This window comes from Arvicanthis niloticus, chromosome 1 (genome assembly GCF_011762505.2).
Source record: "Arvicanthis niloticus isolate mArvNil1 chromosome 1, mArvNil1.pat.X, whole genome shotgun sequence".
In the NCBI taxonomy this organism is placed as follows: Eukaryota; Metazoa; Chordata; class Mammalia; order Rodentia; family Muridae; genus Arvicanthis; species Arvicanthis niloticus.
In genome coordinates this window covers 100,969,782-100,994,199 of record NC_047658.1, presented here as the reverse complement: position 1 = coordinate 100,994,199, position 24,418 = coordinate 100,969,782, and the positions used below count along the sequence as shown (strand labels likewise).

At 42.6% G+C, this 24,418-nt stretch overlaps 1 protein-coding gene across 1 annotated transcript in view; it reads left to right on the top strand.

Moving 5' to 3' along the window:
• The window catches only part of Adam12 (ADAM metallopeptidase domain 12), a 328,831-nt gene that overhangs the window by 88,928 nt on the left and 215,485 nt on the right, over positions 1 to 24,418 (top strand). The window contains exon 3 of the mRNA XM_034485928.2: positions 971 to 1,044. Coding sequence (XP_034341819.1) covers positions 971 to 1,044 — 74 coding nt within the window. The remainder of the gene's footprint in view (positions 1 to 970; positions 1,045 to 24,418) is intronic.

The following is a 24,418-nucleotide window of genomic DNA, read 5'->3' as shown; positions in this document are numbered from 1 at the left end:
GAAAAACATCACAGGTAGAGAAGCAAGCATGTGAAAATTCTCAGGGCATCAGGACAAGTCTTGTATTCCAAGAGCAGGCAAGGCCAGGAGCTAGAGCCAGGTTAGAAGGGAGGAGGGCAGTGTAGGCATGTGAAAAGCATGTGGAAGCCTGCAGGGGAAAGGACATTGGGAACCACAGGCCAAGTTCAAAGGTAGTATCCTATCAGTGCAATGGAAAACAAGCAGGGGCACTTTGTAAAATTGAAGTTTTAAGTGTCCTTCCACTGCTGGATAATAGATGAGAAGAAAGCAAAGGCAGACCCAGGAGAACCTGGATTAGAAGGATTTACAGGAGGAAGTCATGTACTGAGGAGAGCTGCCTGTGGGTTGAACAGAACAGGATGGAGGGGAGGATGGGAAGGTGCTATGGGAGCAGGAGAGGTACTGAAGAAAGCAGCTCTGCAGGATTGTTCCTGGGTTCAGTAGAGGAAGTAAAAGCCATGGAGCCTGAAGGATAGTTTCCGAGTTTTCTGCCACAAGCAGATAATGATAAGGTTGCCCTTTGTACAGTCCAGGAAGATTAAAGAAAGGGTAGATGGATGGGGTAGATGGGGTGGATGGAGCTATGACGAGAGGGGAGGGTTCAGAGGAAGAATCATTAAAGGAGAAGAGTAGAATGGCTGCATCAGAGCCAGGGGTCCCATTTTCTAACTCTGTTGCTCTGGTCTTCAGTACTTGGAGTTGAAAAAATCCCCAAGAATAAAATCATCAATCTGTTCATCTATCTATCTATCTATCTATCTATCTATCTATCTATCCAATCTATCTGTTATCCGTCTCCTATGCCCCTCCCCTGTCCCCTCCCTCTCCCAATCAATGCCAACCCCCCCACCCCCATTCCTTTCCACTGACTTTACTGATGCAGAACATCCAGATGTTGGCAAGGCAAAGCCAACTGCTTTTCAGCTAACCCTTCCTGTTCATTTTTCAGGATCATCCAGATGTGCTGACTGCGCACCTGCAGCTGGAGAGCCGAGAACTGATCCTCAGCCTGGAAAGGAATGAGTAAGTCAAGGTCATTCTTGGTTACAGAGCGGCAGAGAAAGTTAGGGCAACGTCAGTCAAAACTGCTCAACCTTTATATCACCACACGATGTATTCAATCTCATGAGCTTGCTCCAATGTAATAAACTTCATCTTATGCCTTCTTCTTCTTCTTTTTTTTTTTTTTTTTTTTTTTTTTAATTTTGGCTCTTTAATGAAGAAATTATAAATTCTTAGAAAATAGTACACTGGGTTTCTTCGTTGTTGTTGTTTATTTTTTTATTTGTTCTTTCTTTCTGAAAGAATAGATTTGTTATGTTTTATGTATGGATTCTCAGGGGAAATGGTGTCTCCTAAGATCAACTTCCCATGTCTCCTTTACCTTCTAACACTCCCACAAGAACCACAGTTGCAAAGGACTTCTCTCATCTACTTAATTCTTACTTTAGCTAATGAGGTCTTCCAGTGAGCAGCCTATACTTAAAAGATTAACTCTATTTGTCAGGTCCCACATGGTTTAAAGCAGCAATTTTCCCTTTGCAGGAGAACCAGCCCTTCTTCCTCACTTTGAAGAATGAGGGTTCCCTGGGGGGTGGGGGGTGGGGCTGACTGAGGAAAGAAGACAACCCCCAGGGACGTGCAGTTGCAGAAACCAGGATCAATCTCCATAAGAGCAGACCCTGCCTTTCATTGGGTCAGAGCTTGAGTTTGTGGCACTGAGACAGTCAGATGGAAGAACCACCCGTCCTGACAGGTAGCATCTAAGGCCACAAAGTGCTGTGAATCGTGTATGTAAATGGCACAGCCTGCTCCCTGGGATCTGCAACCTGCCACTTAGTGTTTGTTCCTTACATGCCTAGCTTTCACCACCGAGTGGATCAAAGACTTGAAAAACAGTAAAGAAATGACATGTTTTAGCTTTTTCTTGTATCCCGATGACTTTGAAAGTAGAGATTTGGGCACATGAGTTGAATACTCAAAAGAGTTCTGAACAGAATATTATTTTGCTTTTATGTGGCTGTCTTTGGAAAGTAAACATTTTAGAAGATCTTTCTAGACAATGTAATTGGTGTGTATGCAGATGCGGTGTAGGCGTGCACCTGTGCATACCAATGTGTGTGTTTACATATGTGAGACAGACAGTCACTTCCTTTATTGCTTTCTCCACTGTGGGCTGTTTGTTTGTTTGTTTGTTTGTTTGTTTTGTTTTGAGATGCCTGGAGCTAGACACTAAGATTTCCCTGGAGGCTTTTCCAGGGAAATCTTAGTGTCTTTGTTTCCCAGTGGCTCTTATGTGGATGCTAGAGAATCAGAATTTAAGTCATCATGTTTCGATAGCAAGAACTATAGCCACTGAGGAACATCCCCAGCCCCCCTTCCTATTTTTGTCCATGTAAAAATATTGTGGGAAATTCACCTTTTATTTTTTTCATTGCTGCATGCATAAGGTTTTGAAAATATCTCCAAGAAGGTAAGTAAAGAATATGGTTAGAATGTGAAGTGGCCTCTGTGGGCTCAAGTGTTTAAACACTTGCTTCTCAAACGGTAGCACTGGTTTGGAAGGCTGGGAAGCCTTTAAAGGGCAGGACCTCTCTAGAGAAGGTAAGTCACTAGTGGCAGACCCTGAGACTTCATAACCTGCCTCCTTTGTCCACTTTTTCTTCCTGTTCGTGGATGCAGTGTGACCAGCAAGTTCACACTCCTACCATCATGCCTTCTCTACCGTGATGGACCATGTTTTCAAGCTGTAAATCAAAGGAAATCTTCTTCCCTGAAGATGCGTCTAGTCAAATGTTTGGTCACAGCAGTGAGAAAAGTAGCTAGTACTCTAGATGCTCTCTGAAAAGACACAGAAAAACAAACAAAAATCTTGTAAAGACATCCATAGGGTCATGTGTCTTCATGGGTTGTTATGATTGGCAGCAGGGCCTAGAAATATCTGTGCCACAACCTGCTCTGGGTATCTGGCCAGTGTAGGAACATGTTGCTTCGCACAGGGGAAGCTGTGACCCCGAGTTTGCAGATGGTCTTAGAGTTGCAGGTAAAAGAGTGGAACGATCTTATGAAATCCTTTTCTGTTTTTACTCAAAGAGTCTGTTCCACAACAGAACATAGAAGACTGTAGGGAGAAATGAAACAAAGAATAACAACAAAATAAACCAATGTACAAACCCTGGGTGACAAGGCAAGTACAAAGGTGGATTTTCGCCTTATAAACATGTCTTTGTTTTGGATATCTCAAGTTGACACAGCAGTCTTTGTAAAACCCTGTGCCATCGCTTCACTTAGCATCATTATTGACATGCCCTTCCATAGAAAATGCTGTCTTGGCCCCATCTGGTTCTCTAGGTTTGTAAAGTGGCTTAATTGCTCTGTTCATGGCTCCCTCTGGAAGTGATTTACCCTCTGTTACTGAAGATAGCGTAATGCATGCTGACAACCAGACAAAGGATAATTTGTGTGGAAAATCATCTCAAAGGTGCCCTAATTTATTCCTGTCCAATCCTTTAGGCCTTTCCCAAAATAACCTCAGAATTAGAAAAGTTAGAAACATGAAATGCTTTTTTTTTCTCAATTTCTCCCTTTCTTCCTAATCTCTTTGTCTATATTTTTAGAGTATATGGATTATAGGATTGAAGATATGAGCCAGAGGTTAAGGGCACTTGGTGCAGGACCTGGGTTCTCTTCCCAGCACCCACATGACAGCTCATAACTGTCTGTTACTCCAATTCCAGGGAATTTGGTGCTCTCTTCTTGCCTCCCTGGGCTCTGTACTCCCAACACACACACACGTGCCTAGAGCCAAAGCACCCATACTTAAAAAAAGGAATCTTGGTGGGTTTTTTGTTGTTGTTGTTGGTTTTTGTTTTTTATCTAGAATATCTGGGCACAGTGGTGAAATTGTAATCTCAGTACTCAGGAGGCTGAGGCAGAAGATTCAGCACAAGTTTAAGGCTAAAATGGGCTATATAGAGAATTTTTAGGCCAGCCCTGGCAAAAAAAAAAAAAAAAACCAAAAAACCAAAAAACCAAAACAACAAACCAAAACAAAACCTTACCTGAAAGCTATAATAATTAATTTAAATGTAAAATACATAGTGAATACATAGTTATCCCTCTGAGATACTGTAGCTTTGATTTACTTATACCAGTTGTACTGACTCTAATTTTGCAGTGTTGGGGGCCTTGTGTGAGCCGAGTAAATACTCCCCTCTCAGCTTTTCCTCAGTCCCCACCTGTGCCAATTTTAAAGATCACAGTCTGTTAAAAGTAATGTTTTCATAATCCAGACATTCTGGTATTGTTCTTTTGATGATGTTTTTGCCCAAATATTCAGTGTAACCTTTTAAAAAGAAAGTGACATGTCTACTAGAAATGAAGCGATGAAAATGTACAGTTTTGTGAATGTACAATTTTGTGAGGAAGGTAACGTTGTTATGATTCTCCTCATGCTGGAAGACACAAAAGGTAATTAATCATGCACCTTTTAATTAAATTTTAATTTCCATAGCCTTTGGCCCAGGAGATCCAATTTAGAAAGTTTAGTCAAATGAAGCTGTAAGAAATGAGAACAGGTCATTTAAATATTTAAGACCCAAGACAGTAGAGGGCCTGACCAATCAGATAGCCAGACTGTTACAGCGAGAGAGATTAGCCCCAGGTTCAAAGTCATTCACTGCTGAGTCTCTTCCTCAAACTTAAATTGGAAGAAGATGAATAAAATGATGAAGAACTTTAATGTTGCAAAAGAATTTCCATGATGTATCCTATGTAAATATCATGTTAGGAAATCGTATACATGGCCTTCAGTTTTAATTTTAAAATGCTATGTATGCCACATAGCTCTGAATACAGGTACTATAAAAGAAGGCTTTATTGTTTTACAATAAGAAAGTATCACAATAGAGGTTAGGAAGGGACTTTATTTCAAAAGTGAGAAAACTAGGAATGTTTCAAAAGAGGAAAGATGGATGTGCCCCAGCCATTAAAGGGCATACAGCACAGGACCATTTTTCAAAAGACCTTTGAGCAGCCTCAAGCAACTCCTAGAGAGCAAAAATTGTCTACTTTTTGAGCAAGAAACCCCTGGATATCTTTAGATTTGTTATAATTTAAAACGTGCTCAGCAATTAAAGCTGAAGTAAGAGTGGCTTTGGCCCCTTTCGATCACAAGAAGTGTCATCTAGTCTGATGCTGGCAGAGCCCCCTCATTATCCTCCTCAAACCCCTGCCTGGTAAGACAGATTCTAAGCTGGATTCTTAGGAAACACTCCTTTCAGGGGATCTGTTTGATTTGCCTTCCAGCATCCCTAATTTGTGCAAAGATCTGCTGGTGGCTTAAAATATGTGTTTGTGTAACCATAATTGAATGTTTAAAGAAACATTAAGTTTCCCTGGAGCAGCATCTATCAGGACGTTGCCGTCTGTCTATGGGACAGCAGGGACCAGATTTTAGCTGCTGTAACCTCCTTGCATTCCTATAGATTCCCCAGCCATTCCTCAGTGTTACAGAAACTGCATCTTTGATCAAAATGCTTTATGGGACATGCTGGCCAGCTTAGACATCCAGTTTATTTTCCAATTTTTTTTTTTTTAAGTGAGAGCACTAGACCCCATTCAACACATCTCTCTGCCCCAGGGAGCCTTCGGTTTGCACGTCCTGTTCCACCACTGCTCAAAGGTGGTTGCTGTGGGAAATCCATGAAAAACTAAATTTATACATGGGGACTCTCTGAGTGCAAAGAATGTCACTATTGATTTTTATCCAACCTGGAACAATTCCAGACATCTCTAATAGGCAAGTCTAATTAGTACTTTGCTCCAGAACAATAGCAGAGTGGGTGTTTAAACATTGTTCCCTGGTGAGTATAAATATCTAGGAGGGTGTTTATTTTAATTTTGGGGATTATAGCATAATAACATTTCTCCCTTTCCTTTCCTCCTTTCCTCCCTCCAAACCTTCCCATACATGCCTCACCACTCTCCTTCAAATCCACAGCCTTTTTTTCATTAAGTGTGTGTGTGTGTGTGTGTCTGTGTGTGTGTGTACATTCCTAAATATAGCATGCTCAGTCCATATAAAGTTACGTGCATGCATGTTTTCAGGGCTGACTGTTTGGCACTGGACAATCATTATGTGTACCCCTTCTTCCCTGGGGAAGTCCACCTCTCACTCTCCCAGCTTTCCTTGGTTGTCTATAGCTTTTTGTGTAGCGGAGAGGCCTCTTGGACCTCATTCCCTTTGGTACATCTGTTGGTGTCACCCTTGTTCAGCTCTCATTTGGCAGCCATGTTGGTGAGACTTTATGTGTGTAGCTTCTGATGTTACAAAGAGGGCTAATCTCACAGCAAACTCCCTGATCATTTGGCTCTTACAATCTCCCCAGCCCTTCTTCAGCAATCTTCCCTGAGCCTTATGTGTGGGAATTGTTTTGTAGATGTATCCATTGGGGCTGGGGTCCACAACTCTGCATTTTGATGGTTGTAGCTTTCTACAGTAGTCTCCAGTTACAAAGAGATGTTTCCTTGATGAGGGATGAAGACTGTGCTTATCTGTGGGTATAAGGAGAAATGTTTATAGATTGTTGTTAGGGATTATGCCGGTTTAGTAAAATAATGGTTATAGAGTCTTCTCCAATATCCATGACTTCACCAGGACTGAGTTGTTGGCTAGGTTTCCAATTACAGGCATGTTTCCCCTCTTGTTGAGTGGATCTTAAGACTAATTAAAGAGCTGTTGGTTACCACCTAGGTGTGTGTACCACAACTGCACCTTTAATGTTATCACAACATACCAGTTTTTTATAGGAGTTGTTATAGGTTGCTCCATAGGTCTCATGACTTTGGAAGCTTATATGGTACCTTCTGTTACCATGCAAACTAATCCTTAGGGAAGGTCAGTGCCCACTCAGGCATCTCTGGGTGTTCCTAGAGTGCATGGTGTCTTTAGCAATAGGGACTGCCTTCCACCTCTGGGGGGTAACCAAAGGCAACAGCAGCAGGCTATATGTTTGAAGAGTCTCTTGGACATCCATGACCAATAACTCAAATGAGGGCTTCTCGTGTCTGTTGAGGTTTTTGTTATGCTGACTTTGGCTCTTGGAAGGAGTATCAGCAGCTTAAATGAGAAAAGTTTATTAAAACTATATATGTATATCCATATACGGCATTATGTGTACTTTTTTGGTAAATAGTTAAAAGTATAATTGCTTTTGACTTTTTCAGACATATTTATAAGGGTGTTTATTTTAGATCCTTCCTCAGGCTACATCATACAAATGAGACAAGTGTGGCTGGTGTGGAGATTGCATTTGGTGGATTAAGACGTGGCTAAGTGACCATGTAAAGGATGTTAGACCATCATTCATGCTGACCTGGACTATGATAGACAGCTGGAAAAGCTGCTGCCAGTTGCCTCTGGGCAATGCATGCATTTAGCCTCACCCTGGCCCATGGTTTTGGCAGTTGTTGCTATAAAGACATAACGAGGTGCCCAATTCACATCTTCTGGCAGTGCAAAGCTGAGGGGATAAACGTGCCCGACACGGCAGGATCTGGATTACAGAGCTTTTTACACTTTGGATCAATGGGCCAAAACTAACAAGATGAGATTAAATAGAGATAAATGTAAAGTCCTATGCTTGAGTTAACAGTGAAAAAAAAAAAAAAAAACCCTGCAAATTTAGGAAAATTGGCCAGTAATCTTGTGAATGAGACTGCTGACTCAACAGGAATCTTCAAGGCTACATTGGTACTGATAAGGGTGACTTCTACAGAGCATGTGGAAGGCAGTAGCAAGCCCTAGACTAGGGAGGCCACTTTTCTTTCCTATAGTGACCCTGTCAAAGCCACAGCTAGACCCTATATCCTTTACAGTCCTACATAGCATTTGAGAGCCAATGGACCCTGCATTTGTGTGCCCATTGTCAATCAGTGGTTCTTTTCTCCCTACCAAGCAGGGATGACCTAAGGTCAGAGGGAGGGTCATGATGTCCCACTACCATCTCCCACACAGCCTACTGATCATAGGCACCAAGTAAACCCTTATATACTAATGAATGATGGAACCTGAACAGCCTCCAGCCATCAGACATGAGTCACATGAACATGTCATACAAGGTATAGGAAACAATTCCAGGAGAAGAGCTTTGAAACCCAGCTGTTGTTTCTATAGCAAGCTGCTTTAAGGTCTGCCCCAATTTCTTAGTCTGCAGTGTGGGGTCAAGGTCTATGAATAGCAGTGTTGGAAGATTCCTGCTTATGTTATCTCTGACGCTCCCTGTAAATGGCTTCAGTATGGTTTCCCTGCCATGCCTGTAATGCTCATTGTTTTATCACACTGCCTTCTATCTGTGCTCCACTTTAGACTTTTGGATGAGTGAAAAATGGTTTAGATCTGTTCTCTTTCCAAAGGTTGGGTAACGGCCATCCATCTGACCAGACCTGAACTAGCAGGAGCCATCCTTTGGGTTCTTGTTGCAAGAAAGATTTTAACTTCATAGTCTTGATATTCTCAACAACTGCAATTGTAAAACCTTTGCATGTGGATTCTTCACTTTTTCTCAGAGAAATGCCACCCACCTGTAGCATCATAAACTGTAAATTTCCTTGTTGATTCTAAGTGCTGGTTAAATAAAAAAAAAAAAAAAAACTCGGCTACTTAGATCCATAGCTCCATTTCTCTCCTTCCCTTTTTCTGTTGACAAATCCTCATTAGCATTTTGTTAATGCATCGTTGATATCTCTTCATTCACTTACTTTTCTCATCATTTACTCATAAATATTTGATTGACAGCTGACATGGGCCATGGGCATTGGAGATGAAGGAATGGTCTGACATGATGGTGGGCCCTAGAGATAGAACAATGAATGAGGTAAAGACCTGGCTGGCCTCTTACAGACAAGTCAAGGAGCCCAACACTAGACAGACCACGGTAAAAGTAGTAGACTGAAATCAGTTGTGCTTGTAGCCAAGGAAGAACTGCATCAGACATCATCCTGGCCTTGAGAAAAAAAGCAGATGTATAATTGAATGTCATTCAAGTTGTGTGTGCGCGTAGGTGTTATTCAAGATATATAAATAGGCGTGAAACAAGTAAAGTGGTCAGATGGTCGAAGGTTCAAGATAGAAGGAAAGGCTATGCAAAGGTCCAGAGTAATGAGGAAGGGGCATTCCAGAGACAAGGATTTCATTGTGCTAGTAAGCAGATGGTACAGAAAGAGGCAGGATAGCTAAGCCATAAAAGGTCTTCTGCTCATGTGAGGGCTTAGAATTTTTTTATGGTGAAACACCATGAAAGACAGGCTTGTGAACAGGACTGTGACATGGCATGGGTTAACTAATTCTGACTATATGGGAAGATGGTACTGGAGGATAGAAAGAGTGAGGGTGACCGTTGTTATCCAGGGAAAGAGGATGAACTAAATGGAACAGTCGAGGACTGAAGAAGGTTGTTGGAAAATATTTTTGAGACAGAATGGGCTGAACTTGAACATTTGAACAGTTGGGGTGATGGAACAGAAGATCCCAGGATTGGATGATTCTTACATGGGAAGAGCTAGGGGGTGCTGCTTTCATCAGATTAAGAGCCTCCAAAGCATACTGAGGAGTTCTGCCTGGAGTGGTGATCAAAGACATGAAAATGTGGATTATGGCTGGCACAGTCTGATACCTGGGCTGCATGGAGCCTGGTGCTAAGATGGTCCATGGAGGGTAATGGTGAACTGAACAGGGCTTTTTCTCTGGAATTTCTGGATTTATGCAGCTGACAGTGTAGAGTAATACAAACCTAAAGTGGGTAGATCCCAAGCAGGGGGCAGATATTATAACCGAAGGCAATGCTCACTCCATTCAGCTTCTAGGCAGGAGCCGATGTAACAGGTAGGGCCTCCAAAAATGCAGGTTTCCTCCAACACCTCTTCCACATTCCTCCTAGTCCACACCCACCCACATAGTCTGTACTTCTCTACTAGACACTTAGGCAGGCCCTCCTCCCTGAATGAAACCCAGGAGATTATTTCTAGGCTGTAGCGGGGAGGTGTTAGAAAGAGCAGGCGGTCGGCTAGCTCCTGGCCTGGCTGCCATGTTTCTGTTCTAAGTTCCCACACTGACTGCTCAGAAGCGCTGGCCTGGAACCCACAAGACGTTGGCGTGGCTGCTGCCTCTGCTGGTCAACTCCATGGACTCCATGGCTCTAAGCACGGCCCTTGGGCCGACTCTGCCACCCTCATAGTGATCAACTCAACCCTAGACAATATCTGCCATCCTCATGGTACCCAGTAGAAAGAAGACTCTTAATGCTTGAAGATTATCCAATGGGTTTGTATATTAGCAAATACTCAATACACAAGATGTCCACACAATTAGAATTGTTAACCCAATTGCCTAACCTTGAATGAATAATTACTTTAGACTGCTAGAGCCATGCAACACCCTCAGACATCTTCTCTCCTCTCTCCTCCTTCTCCTCCCTCATATGTTCCTCCTCCCAACCCCTAGCTCCACCTAACTTTTCTACTGCCCAATCACCGGCTCTAGTCTTTATTTTACAAATTAAGGTGGGCAGAAGGTTCACATAGTTACCAGTTTACTGATTCACTCCTTGTCTTTAGCCCCTCCCAGGAAAGTAGAATTAGCATCAAAATACAAGACCAGGGCTATCCACAACACTAGGCCACTAACATAAACCCTAAGCCAAGTGTTTAGAGAACACAAGGAGCATGGCCATTCTCACAGACAGTTCTGTTGTTAAGAGCTTGGATTAGCAGGAAAATATCCACCTATAATGGGCTTCTAGTCTGAGGTTCCTGATGTAGCATTTTCCTGTTGTCCCAGTGAATGTTGTCTCCTATGAGGTTAGACTACATCTGTGCAGCTCATCCTACCTTGTGCCTCAGGGAATCAGGAGGCTCTAGAGGCCACTGGAGCACATTGCCATGGATGGCTGGAGGGCCAGGAGATAGTTCTGTGAGCATGAGAGTCAGCTATGAATTGACACAAGCTATACCAATTTGAACCATCTTCTAACAAGACCAACGACACATCAGATTTTGCTAGCAGTTTCTCAGCCTTAACATTTAAGAGTATTTTAATTGGACTAAATTTTATTTCCTGATACGAGCTGAATTCCTTTGAGTCTCTCTTTTTATTTGAAGTTGTGCAGACAGACAATGGAAAAGGTCAGAATACCATTTTTAGAATGTTTTGTTCACCCATCTAACTTAGCATGTAAGTGTCTAAGTGGGTTAAGATCAACCTTGTCCAAACAGTATCTCTTCTTGTTGCAACCAGGGAGTATAGCATCCTTAATCAGATTCCGTAGGAGAACCTGCACAGGATGCTTGAATATGAAGTAGAGAAGTAGATCTCCATATCCACTCTCCTCAGTTTAGTCTCTTAGCTCTTAGAACACACACACACACACACACACACACACGGGTCAAAGTTTTGCCAGTGAGAATCCTACAGGGTGGATCCCTATCTGTGTCTCTGAAGCTGCGTCCCAAATAAATGGGAATAGTAATGTCTTGTCTTCTCTGGGTGATCTCTGGCCACTGAGGGGTGCCAGTGCAATCTGTGGATGTCATTGTACTGTCCCTGTCCCTGAAGCATGGCTGGGTAGTTGTACAGGTGCTGCATGAGCTGGCTGGCTTATGGCAAGCATTTTCGTGGTTTTCATTTCCTCTACAGAACAACCATGGCACTTCTGTTCATGGGTGTCACTAAGATTCATCGGCCACTTAAGACACCAAAATTAATATGCAGGAGAGCTTGGAGCTTTAGCTTAGTTTTAATAAGTTTGTGGCCATTGATTCAGCAGGTTCTTGAACTGGCATGGGAGAGCACAAGGGTAGGTGATTTTGCTCAGAAAGGTTTCCGTTGAAGTCATTATCCTGAATCGAATTGGAGCCCTTGCCTATTATTGGCCAGGGCTTCATTGTGTCTTTGAGAACAACTTGAACTTGGCAGTTGATACAGCTGTTTCTTTGATTCCTCCTCAGTCCCTCTCATTTATGCTGCCAATTCCTACTTCATCAGTGATGTAAAAAGCTCTGATGTCATTAATCACCAATAGACTAGTTTTATCACTATAAAGTTTTCATGGTATAGCTGTGTTTTGCCAGGGGCTTAAACAGGTGTTAGTACACTGGTGTTTACAGCCATATTATTCACAGTAGACAAAGGGGAAAACAACTTACATGGTCATCAGCAGGATGGATAAACACCATGCAGTTATAGATCCCAAAAAGATTTTTTTTTTCCTGACTTAAGAAAAATATCACTCTGACACAGGCTGCAGCAAAATCAGAAGCTATTGAGTTAAGCAAAATAAGCCAGGGACAAAGGACAACCAAGAGTGTGAGTTCAATTATATGAACGTCCTAGTTTCTTCTTTGTTGATGTGACAAAGCACGCTGACCAAAAAACAACTTAGGGAAGAAATAATTTCCACAATAATGTCACAGTTCCAGATCATAGTCAGTGACAGCCAGGAAGCCAAGGCAGGAACTTGATTCAGGTCATGTCACATCCACAGCTACATCAACCCCAGCCATTTTCTTACTATAAATTCCTTCAGAGTTTACTGTCTCTTAGCCTTTACATTTAAACTCATTTTAATTGAGCTAAAATTTGTTTAAGAAAGAGAAAGGAATATACCCATGCTGTGTGGTTGCTATTCCTCATAGTATAGCCTCTGACTGAGGAATCTATTTCACAGCCAAAGAAGTGCAGTAAGAACCATGGAAGATGCTGCTTGTTGGCTAGGAAGTAGGCTTATGCTCTTATAACTCAGGGTCCTCAGGAATGGTATGGCCCACATCAATTAACAATCAAGACAATCTCCTATAGATATCCTCAAAACCTATTTTATCTAGGCAGTTGCTCGATTGAGATTCAGTCCCCAGAGATTCTAATTGACAGCTAAAATGAACCAGAACAGTGACCTACCTAAGATAAACAAATGGAGTTGAAAATGGAATGGGACTGACAGAGGCTGGAAGGAAGAAGCAGGAGTTTAATGGCAACTGAGCCTTGGGTGTGGAGGTTGAGAATATCCTGGAAATGGAGGGTAGTAGCAGTTCCAACATTGTGGATATAGTTCTTATCACCAGATTACATACTCCAAATGGTTAAAACCACTATATATACAATTATTAACATGTAAATACACACACACACACACACACATTTTATATTTCACCACTATTTTAACACCCAGAATCTGAGATCCCAGTATGTTTTTAATCTTCAAACAGAAGGTTTACTTCCAATATTCTTTCATGAACATATGTACTATAAAATTTATTGAATCTTTCTCTACTTAATTCTAGGAAGATCATTCATCTTGGTGAAGCCACTGTTCCAACTGGCAAATAAAGATGTAGCTACACTGTAACTCACAAGAGCTGATCTATATCCAGATCATTCTCTTGGTTTTCTGAGATGGCGTCTTTCTATGTAACCCAAAATGGCCTCCAATGTATGCTCCTCGGCAGTGTGTCACTACATGCAGTTGTAGCTCACTCTAGAGGTACTTCTGACTTCCAGTGCAGCAGATAACTGTGATGCTAGTGCTTGGATCTGATTATAAAAGCATCTCAAGGGAGGAAGGGTTCATTTTAGTGCACAGGTCAAGGTGTAGCCTGTCATGATGGAGAAGTCAGGGTCACCATCAGAAGCAGAGAGCAAGGAAAGCATGCACCAACTCAGCTCACTTCCCCCATTTCATACAGCCCAGGATTTCCTGCCCAGGGAACAGTACTACCCACAATTAAGACAGGTCTTCCCACATTCTTGATGTAATCAAGATAATCTCTCACAGGAATGCCCAGAAGTCGTTTCTAGATTCTGTTAAAGTGAAAAGTAACACTAGTTTTCACAGTAGAGTTTAGAAACAAGCCACAGTTTCCAGGTACTTGAAGGTCTCATCTGAAGCTTTCCTGCCTCTGGCTTCCCAAAAGTTCAAGTCCTGGGCTGTGGCCTGTCTCCCTGCCTTCTTGGTTCCATGCTTCTCCTGACACCAGCCAGCTCTGTATGGTGTCCTTCTTCATCCACCCTACCTCGAGCCACCTCATTTGACTCCCAGTCTTCACTTCAAACTGGCATTAAGAATGGGAGAGTCCCAAGTTTCCCATGGGCTGTGGGTCAGAGTGAGCCCTGAGGATCCAGGCTGCCTGTTGGCTGGCTTGGGAGCTGATTATGTGCCTGCCAGCTGGCAGTCCTTGTACAATAATGAATAGTTTTGTCAGACTCGCCATCCTGACACATCCCATCATCTTGTCCTAAGATTCTTATACCTGGAGCAGTATAAATATAATGGTTGTTTCATCTCTAAAAATGAATGGTGTTTCTCTAATATCAACTCTCCAGGCAGAATCAACATTTTGCAGATAATATATTTCCTTTCTTCTTCCCTCCCTGCAACAGGGATTTAGAATCACCATGGAGATATACCTCTGGGCATCTGCATGAGGACGAATGAGCTCAGAAAAGTTTGACCTAGCGGGGTAGACTCACCATGAATGTGGGTACCACCACCCAATAGGCTAGAGTGTGAGAATAAGGAGGAGAAAACAAAGTGAGAACATGACCTTTTTTCTCTGCTTTCTGAAACAGTGACCAGTTGTCCTCCACTCCAGCTACCATGCCTTCCCTGCCATGATGGAGTAGCCTCCTTAAGCTGAGCCAAAAATAAACCCTCTCTTCCTTAAGTTATCTTGTCAAATATTTTGTTCCTGTAATGAAAGAAGTAAATAATGCCGGATTGTGTATTCATATCAGTAGAATAGATAGAATGTTAGGAGGTTGGTTAAAACATATTAAAAAGTAAAATTTTACCTCAGGGATTATAGAAATATATTTAAACTTTCTCTAAATTTTGGGTCTACTTTATTGTCTTAATGATTGCGACTTGATTCATCACCCCTTCTGTTCTAGTTACTTTTTCTATTGTTGGGAAGAGACTCTGTTACCAAGGCAACTTACCAAGAGACACTCTTACCAAGACAAGAGAAAGCATTTAATTGGGGGCTTGCTTACAGTTTCCGAGAATGAGTCCATGACCAAAACCTGGCAGGCAGCATAGCAGCAGATAGGCAGGCATTGCTCTGTGGCTAAACTCTTTCATCCTGATCCATGAGCAGGAGTCAGAAAAAGAAACTGAGCCTGGCAAGGACTTTTAAAGCTTCAAACCCCACCCTGATTCACATACTTCCTCCTAAAAGGACACGCCTTGTAATCCTTCCTAAACGGTTTCACAAACTGAGAACCAAACATTCAAACATATGAACCTATGGGGGCCATTCTCATTCAAGCCACCACATTCTCTCCATTCTATAAGCACTTTATTCAAAAGCCTTGGGCTTTAACACTAGACTACAAAATAATCTTTATATTTAGAAAATTAGTCATTTCTTCAGATGGCTGCTCTCCCTCCCCCCGCCCCCAATTGCTATTCTGAATGAGATTTATAGCCCTAGAAACTTTGAGCACCAGAATCCATTCTCATCTCTCTGGAAGGAACGTGTTGCTTGGCTAGATAAGCAGACACACACTGATCACCCAGAGAATCAAGGAGAATGTATCACATTTAAGTATGGAAACCAATTAACTGAGTCCTGAGTAAGCCCATGTTCTCCCCCAGGTGTATTTTATAGTAAATCAGGGAACTTGAGCTTGCTCACTGGAAACATGGGAACCATAGGCTACATCTGTAGAGGCAGACCTGTCTATTTCCTTGGAAAAGTTAAACACATAAAAAATTTCAGTCTAGGAAAAATTGTGCTACAGGAATGCTCCTGTTCAGTAGTCATACAAGTGGAATCCCCAGGCTGTAGGGAGGATGTAGGGTAGGCAGCCCCCCAAGCAAAACAGGGTCCCTCAACCTGAGGCATAGGTGGCTTTGAGTAAAGACTGGAGGGCCTTCGTGGCCAACTCAGTGATGAAACCTTGGCCTCCTAGAGACTGTTGAATAAAACAAGAAGATGATGATGGACACGAGGCTTGGGTACCTCCAGGATGCTCATTCTGTTCTTAAAGCACATGACTGAAGTGTGCTGTTGACTTTGGAGTTTGTTTTTCCACACTCTCCTATGAGTCACAAGGATAAAACTCCAGTTTGAGGTAACAAATCTTAACAAGGTTTTTGTTTACAAAGGCCAATTCTGTTGTCTTTGAGCATGTCTGTCTTTCCCTCCCTACTGACCTTCATAGATAGGAATCCAGATGAACATTCAAAGGACATTGTTGTTGGATAGAGTTTAAGTAAAATGCTTTTTGCTGCCAAAGACAAGAGTTGCTGAATATTTTTGATGGGTTGACATCTTTTCTTCTATAATCTTTGGCAAGGAAATTTTATAAAAGGAGATTGTGGAAAAAAACACAAATACTATATAAAGAGTTGAAATTTATAGAGTATATTGGTAACAACAATACTTACATGGTGTACATCAAATATACTCATAATCTATAAGTATCCTGTATTATATAACTTTGCATTATATTGGACTATAATCTGTATTATGTAATACATATCTCTTCATTTTCTTAAAGTTACCCAGTAACCAATAAATTATATCTAGAAAAATAAAATTCATTCTATTCAGTCTATCTCCAATGACTTTGATGGTGCTTAAGATATAAGGTCTTACTGTGTAGCCTAGGCTGACTTTAAACCAATGGTGATCTTTTTTCAGTCTTCTAGGTGCTGGAATAACAGGTGTGAGCCACTACTCCTAATTTTCTGTGACCTCTGCCACTCTAGTGGGCAGTGTGAATCTGAGAGAACAGGGCCTAAAAATGAGATGGACTAAAGTCTAATGTAGTCGCCAACATCAGGCAATTAATACCTTGATGGTTAAGTAGAATCACATGAATGAGATTTTCAATCACAAGGACAGGCCACATGTGTTGAAACCATGTTTCCATAGAGAGGCACATGAATAATAGCTGCAATAAACTCACTCCTCCCACCACACGTGGAAGGAACATGAAAATACATCCCAAGAATCCTTTTGTGTTTTGAAGAAACTGAGGTCATGAGACTCTTGCTTTCTTACAGTGTTTACACAAGTCCTCAGAATTCTCACATGACTCCAGTTTTTGGATTGTGTTCTGACACATGACTTTTCAAAAAGTTCTATAGGTGTTAGGGAAATAACTAAATCAGCAAATTACTTGCTACACAAGCACAAGAATGTAAGTTTGATCTCCAGAACCCAGAGAAAAAAAGCCAGGTATGGTTGTACATGCATGCAATCCAATTGTTGGGGAGGCAGAGACAGGCCAGTCCCTGGGGCTCTCTATCCAGCCACCCTAACCCACTTGGTGAGCTCCAGGCAAGTAGAAACCTGTCTCAAAAAAAAAAAAAAAAAAGCAAAAAGCAAAAACAGAACAAAAAAACATGGATAATGCCTGGGACATGACACTAGTGGTTGTCCACTGACCTACACACACACACACACACACACCCCAAAATTAGAGTGGTGTAAACTTACTAAAAAACATGACAGATTTTTACTTAGAAACAGATATTAGAACATAGAAGCTGAGATGACCTGAACATCAATTCTTTACAACATTTAGAGACTGATTATTAAAACTATCAGTCTGGGGCTAGAAAGATGGCTCAGCTGTTAAGAGCACTGGTTGCTTTTCCAGAAGTCATGAGTTCAATTCCCACCAACCACATGATGGCTCACAATCATCTGTAATGGGATCTGATGCCCTTTTCTGGTATGTGTGAAGTCAGCTACAGTGTACTTATATACATAAAATAAATAAATCTAAAAAACAAACAAACAAAACCATATTAGTTCTTGTTTCTCACTAAAAGAAAAAAAAAGTTTCAGTCCCTGTCATCTCCAAACAGCCAGTGCATGTACCCTAAGAGATGACTCAGTAGTTAAGAGCAATTGTTTCTCTGCAAAGAATCCTGTTTGGTTCTAAGCACCCACAGGACAGTTCACAACTATGTGTAATTCCAGTTGCTTTGATATCCTGACTTTCTGTCTTGATGGACTGCAAACTGTAAGTTGAAATAAACCATTTCCTCCCCAAATTGTTTTTTATCATGGTGTTTATCACAGCAATAGAAACCTAACTAAGACATACAAGGAACATACAATATTAATAAATGGTACAACTGAAGTTGCATCTCCAAGTATTTCCATAATATATGTGTAGCTCCATAAATTTAATATGTGTAAAGACATAAATATGAGAGACGATTTTGGCATCTTCTTACCATGAACTCAGGAAACCACATGGGGCCATGCCCTTGGGTTTGGAGGATACTGTAGACACTGTTCTTCTAGTGTAGTGAGAAAGGAGGACTGGGACCATGAACCTTGCAGGATGCAGCTATGGGCAAGGGCTCCTGGGTATCAGCGTAGGGGCAACTGTAAAAGCAGGGCCTTGGAAAAACACAGAAGTCTGTCTTCATAGTCATTATTAGTACAGTTCTCCTCACCCCAGTGACTATGCTAGAAGGCTTTTGCAATGTTAATATCTTTTCACCCACCACATCATTTTATCTATCTTTCTTCCCCTACAGCATCCCCATCCTTGTGAGCCTCTCTGGGTAATTGAGAGAACCCCTGTTTACTTTTTCACTAGCCTAATCTCTGCTTTCTGAACTGGGCTGTTGCTGATCAAAGACCCAGGTCCCCAGAATTGCAGACTTTGCTTTATGGAGGTCATTAACAGGGGAGGCCTCCTGCAATGAGAGCCCACAAAGGACAGATGTTAGTCTGGCTCCTGGCTGCATGCCTAGTGTCCAGGATAGATCTAAGCACACTGTGGAGCTAGGTTAGACACATGAAAACAGGAGCCTCAACCATCATTTTATCTAGGTGTCCCTTGTACAGATGGAGATTTGAAGAGCAGGGAGAAACCAGCCCAAGTTTGGTGAAGGTGAAAAATGAAGTTAGGGGCTCCCCATATTAAACCCAGAGCTGCTGTTTGCTAATACTCTGGACTTGGGATTCTACTGCACAGCCTGAAGTCTCTAAACCTGGGTATCTCCTTTTGTTCACAAGCTCTTGGTCATGTGGTCTGGTAGTGTTATATTAGCCCAGGTGGCCTGCACACTTGTCAGCTGTAGCTATCTTTACTACTTTTTTTTTCTCCCACCCTTCTCCACCCTTCCTACCATCTAACACTAGATAAGAGAGGAGAAAGGATAGAGGGGAAAGAGGGTGATGTTATCATTAGACTACTTCCTGCTGATTATGGGTATCAAGTTCCTTGGGGCAAATCTGATCTTCACCACCAGGATATCTAATTTCTTTTTGTTGTTGTTTCCTCTTTGCATATTACTACTTAACAAATCGCAACCAACAACAATCAACAGCAACCAACCAACAACCCACCCTGCCTCTAGGAGACCTAAGGTTTATATACCTTCTGAAAAGTCCCCAGAATTCCAAACAATTGCAGAAACTATGTGTCCTGCTGATGGCAAAATCACATCCCTGCTAGAGCACTAGGCAAATCATAGCTGTTGTATGTTGTATGAGACTGAAGCAGCCTCATATCCCACGCCTGGGATTAAAATGAAAACATATCCTTATTTCTATGTTTTTTTCAAAGAAACTAAAACTCCAAAAGTCTCACTACAGTCAGCTGGATGCTCAGGACTAGGATTCCCAAGAAGAGAAGGCAATTTATCTACTTTTTCCTGAACTTTAGTTTTTCTCCGAGTACCCAGTTGATCTGAAGTTAGCAGGGTGAAAACATTGTGGAGGACGAGAAGCATGGCTTCCAGCTGGAAGAAGTAGGGGACTGAACCCTTCCTTGAAGGATGTAAATGCCTTTTCAGGTGCCCCCTTCCTGCCTGCAGCAATACCCACCTCCACCCCCATCCCACCACACTGACTGGCCAAGGTCCCAGATAAAGGGATTTCTGCCACTTTGGTTCAAAGGCCTTATAGACTAGTTTCAGCTTGCCTTGTTATCTTACTGCCAGATTGTAATATCAGGAGACAGCCTCATGGAGCATGTGCTTTTGGGGGTACCCCCTGACGATGAGAGGTTTCCCATGAATTGGAGGCAAATGTGTTTGGGTATTTGTAAATGCAGAGTCGGTTACCACAGACAGCCCCACTTTCTGTTGGGATTTAAATGTAAGTGTTCTCGGACCCTGTACCCTTTGCTTTTTAAATCTGAATGCTGTGGCCACTGATGTCTGTCAATATGGAAAGAACCCCTATGGGCTTTGCCAGTTCTCTCTGGCATAAAGAGGCTCCATTTTGAAGGCAACTATGTGTTGTGGGGGTAGGAGGAAGCTGGGCCTGAGAGCAAACGTGAACTGAACTCAGAACACAATCTAATGTTGTCACCAACCTACTTCAACTCCTTAGGATAAAAAGTAGCAGGCTGGGTGTGGTGGTGCATGCCTTTAATCCCAGCACTTGGAGGCAGAGGCAGGTGGATCTCTGTAAGTATGAGGCCAGCCTGTTCTGCAAAGGGAGTTCCAGGACAACCAGGCTACATAGAGAAACCCTGTCTGAAAAAAAAAAAAAAAATAGCAACATCTCACATTCACAAGCAAGCCCAAGCCAGCTTCTAGCCACCGATACAGTCTCAGTACTTCTATGAGAAGGAACCTGCCCCAGCTGCCACCCAGTACTTGCCTGAGAGCTATCAGCCAATGAGGCCACATTGAAGGACCCACAGAATGAAGCAAGAGCTAGTACAGGACCTTAGAAATGCCCAGACAGACCAAGGCACTCAGTGTGTGTCTCCTCCTGATGCCACCAGAGACTCTTGTCGGGAGTAAGTGACACCAGAGCCTACATACAAATCTGTATCTTTGGAAGCCCAAATCAAAATGGAGAAAATGTATCTAATTACAGTTTTTTCTTCTTGGCACACTTTTAAGGCCGTGTTACAAGTTTTTGAGCATGTCGAAAAATCCATCCAGAAAAGAGGGAGTACTCCCCAGAGATGGCAGTGTGTCAAGTAGTTTGACAGTGGCCTGGGAACATGATTACAAAACAGCTGAGGACTTTTACTCCTAAAGAGTGTGGCTGTCGTGGATGCTCCATGGGAATCCCAGGGCAGTGTGGACTGCAGCCCTGTAGAAATCTGGGAAACGCAGACCAGTGCTGCACAGCAGAACCACACTGGGTGGGCTCTGTTACCTTGTTCACAGAGAGAGCAGGAGGGAAGAATAGCATCCCTTGGGCAGGGCTTGAGAAGGTGCCTGAGCTGAGGCTGATGCTAAGGAAAACAGCCAGCCATGATGGAGCCCAAGATGTGCTCAGCTGCATTGTTGTCCACACTGTCTGCTTTTCCCTTACATCAGCCCTGTGCACTGCATATGACAGCTGTCCCTGTTCTTCAGAGGACAGAAGACCAGTTAAGGCAATTGATAGGTGATAACACTGGATCCAGACCCTAGCCGGTAACCTGCAAAGTCCAGCTTTTTACCCATTCTGAAGATGGAAGCCTATGAAAAGAAGGCAGGGATTGGGGGGTAGGCTGCACTGCCTAGGAGGGACCTGGGCTGAATATAATGTCTGAGCACAGCATGGGGCAGATGAGCTGGCATGACTCAAGGGCACCCTGTCTTCCAGAACAGGATGGGAGCTCTCCGGGGAAGAGACATCAGGAATGCTTAGGACCTACCAGTCCTTCCAGAGGCTTCTCTCACAGAGCCTGTACAAGCTCAGGCCAGACAGGAACCATATCTCATCACAGTTTATCCCAGGCCCTCCACTCCTCTTCACAGTGTCCTGCCATAAGGGAGCCCCCACAGCACAAGCGGGATGGTGTGTGAGAAGACCCTTTCATCCCCAGCCCCAAGGGATGTTATCAGCCCAAGTGAATCCAAGAGCTATCTATCAGAAGACCTGTCTCGGGGCAGACATTTCTCTGTCCTGCCCCTTTCTGTGATACAAGAAGCAGATGCCTCATTGTAATCTCTAAGCAGGCTCACTCATGAACAGAGCCACTGGCTGCTTTTCTTCACACAAGGAGAAATCTGGTGATTCCTTTGTGGCTGAGTTCACTGGGTTCCAGTACCAACACCCCTCCTCCAGGAATACCCCCTGGGAACAAGAGAAATGATAAACTAGGAGAGATTAAGCTGAAAGGAACGAGTCCCCATCGTGAGTCATGAGGACAGAGGACACATTGGCAAGCAGATGAAAACCCTTTGATAAAGACCAGTTGTAAAAGCATGGCCTAACCTAATGCTGAGTAAACTGTGGTGACTCAGAGCAGAATGTATGTATCACCCCCACGCCCTCCTTCTCTCTTTTTTGACTTAAAAAATTGACAAAACAACATTTCCTGTGAGGGGGAGTTTCCAGGGAAAGCTTAGAGGGGAGGGAACTCAAAGCAAATTTATGTTCAGAGTGCACAGTTCTGTGATGCATTTCCACAATGGCATTAGAATTGCCCTGTCCTGTCTCAAGAAAGCAGCTATGACCAGGCCTCACTTGCGAGACCTGCCAACTCACATCTCAGTATGGATAAAGTTGTTCCTCAGAAATGTCCCAGGGGAGAGCAGTAGAGTTTCAGGAAGCAGAATGCCCCAACCACAGGGGTAAAGCCAAATGTCAGGTTTGGTGGCAAGTACCTTTACCTTGCTGAACCATCTCATCTCTCCCCAGCCAGAGAAACCTGGTGACAACTGTGTGTTAATCTACAATTCTGTCAATAAAGTTTCAGTTAGTAACAGCTTCATCTAAGTAAGAGTTTTATCCTATAGGAGTTAATCGTTTAACTTTCCATTCTACTTATCTTTTTTAAAAAAAAGGAAGGAAGAAGAGAAAAAAGAGAGTTCAAAAAATATTAAGTGTAAAAGCTTTGAAGAATTAAAAATTCTTTTAAAACCCTTTTTAAGAAAACCTTGATATAATGAAAAAGAATGAAACTAGCTTGAACATTCACTCCATAAAGATGTTATTATTGGACATTCGATTAGTTTGGACACATGAGTGCACACAAACCTTACCCTTGCTGGCCTCTCAGTAAGCATGTGAGCAGACAGGGTCAGTCTGTGTCACCTCCTGTGGTAGATTCTAGGGAGAGCTGTTAGTTCTCACTCTTACCTCTTAAATGTTAGTTTACTTAAGTGGAGGTGAGCCTCAGTGTGCAACAGCTCCCAGGGACATCCTGTAGGCCTCTGGAGCTCAGACCAAGAGCCCCTGTTTATACAATCTGAGATTACTCTGCAGGAAACTACAGCATCAAAAGACTATAAAGAGCCTGGCAGAAGGCAGGCTCAGGTCACACGTTGGGATTTGCTTGTTCATTTTCTCTTCTCTGGTGTCTGAGGCTGGCCAGTCAGCATGACCATCAAGATGCAGTTCTGCCCTAGACAGACTCCTAGCCTAGGGGTAGATCATGAGTTCTGTTCCAAAAGTAACTAGTCCAGACAAGTGGGTCTGTGTCTTGTGTACTAGCAAAGTGCTGTTGACTCAAAAATGCTTAATCAATGAAGCCATGAATTTAAAGTTGCACTGGAGGGCCTTGGATTTCCCTTGTGTCGAAGGCAAAGGCAGGGCACTAGCATGGCTTTCTAAGGCTCTCTGTTTGCTCTTGGAGACCCACATGCTCTCTCCATCCATCTACGACTGACTCCCACTTGGACAATTTTGTTTCCAGTAGGAAAGGAAGTGCTTGCATTTGACCCTCTTGGCTCGTGAGTGTGGCTTGATTTTAGGAGGTGAATTAATTACAGAGTAAAAAATATATCATCCAGAACTAGGTGGCATCAAGAGTATAAGAACATTTTAACCTGAGAAGACCAGACTAGGGAGAAAGTCAAGCAGTGTAGCCCTGGCAAAGAATATTGACTTTCTTATCTCTCAATTTCTCCAACTGTAATAGGGATAGTTGGGTGTTCCATGCAAGTTCTAGAGTTGAAATAGGCAGATACCTGCGAAGCATTTACGAGAATGTGGTATTGATAGGTAATATTAAAAGTATAGCCTCTGCCTCAGAAACACTAAATGAGACTAGAGAGACAGCTTAGTCAAGTGTTTGCCTTGCAACCATAAGGATCCCCAGACCCCACATTTTTGAAGAAACAGCAAGGTGATATTCATTTTAATCCCAGGGCTGGGAAAGAAGGAACATGTTGATCCCTGGGGCTTTCTGACCTAAGCTGCTTTACAAATTTGAGGACCAGGAGAGTAACTAACTGAAAAAAATTTAGTTAATAACTGAGAAATGACAGCTAAGGGTTTTCTCTGGATTCTACAAACACATGTACTCATACAAACACATGCATATGCACATGAGAGAGTAATTTACTAAGTGTCTTTGATTGCTAGGGAGCCTATCAGGGCAGAAGAGCTTTCTGATTGACCAGACCTGTGAATGGAAGCAACAGATAGGGAAACCAAGGAAGAATCAGCTATCACAGTCCTTGTGCAAGAG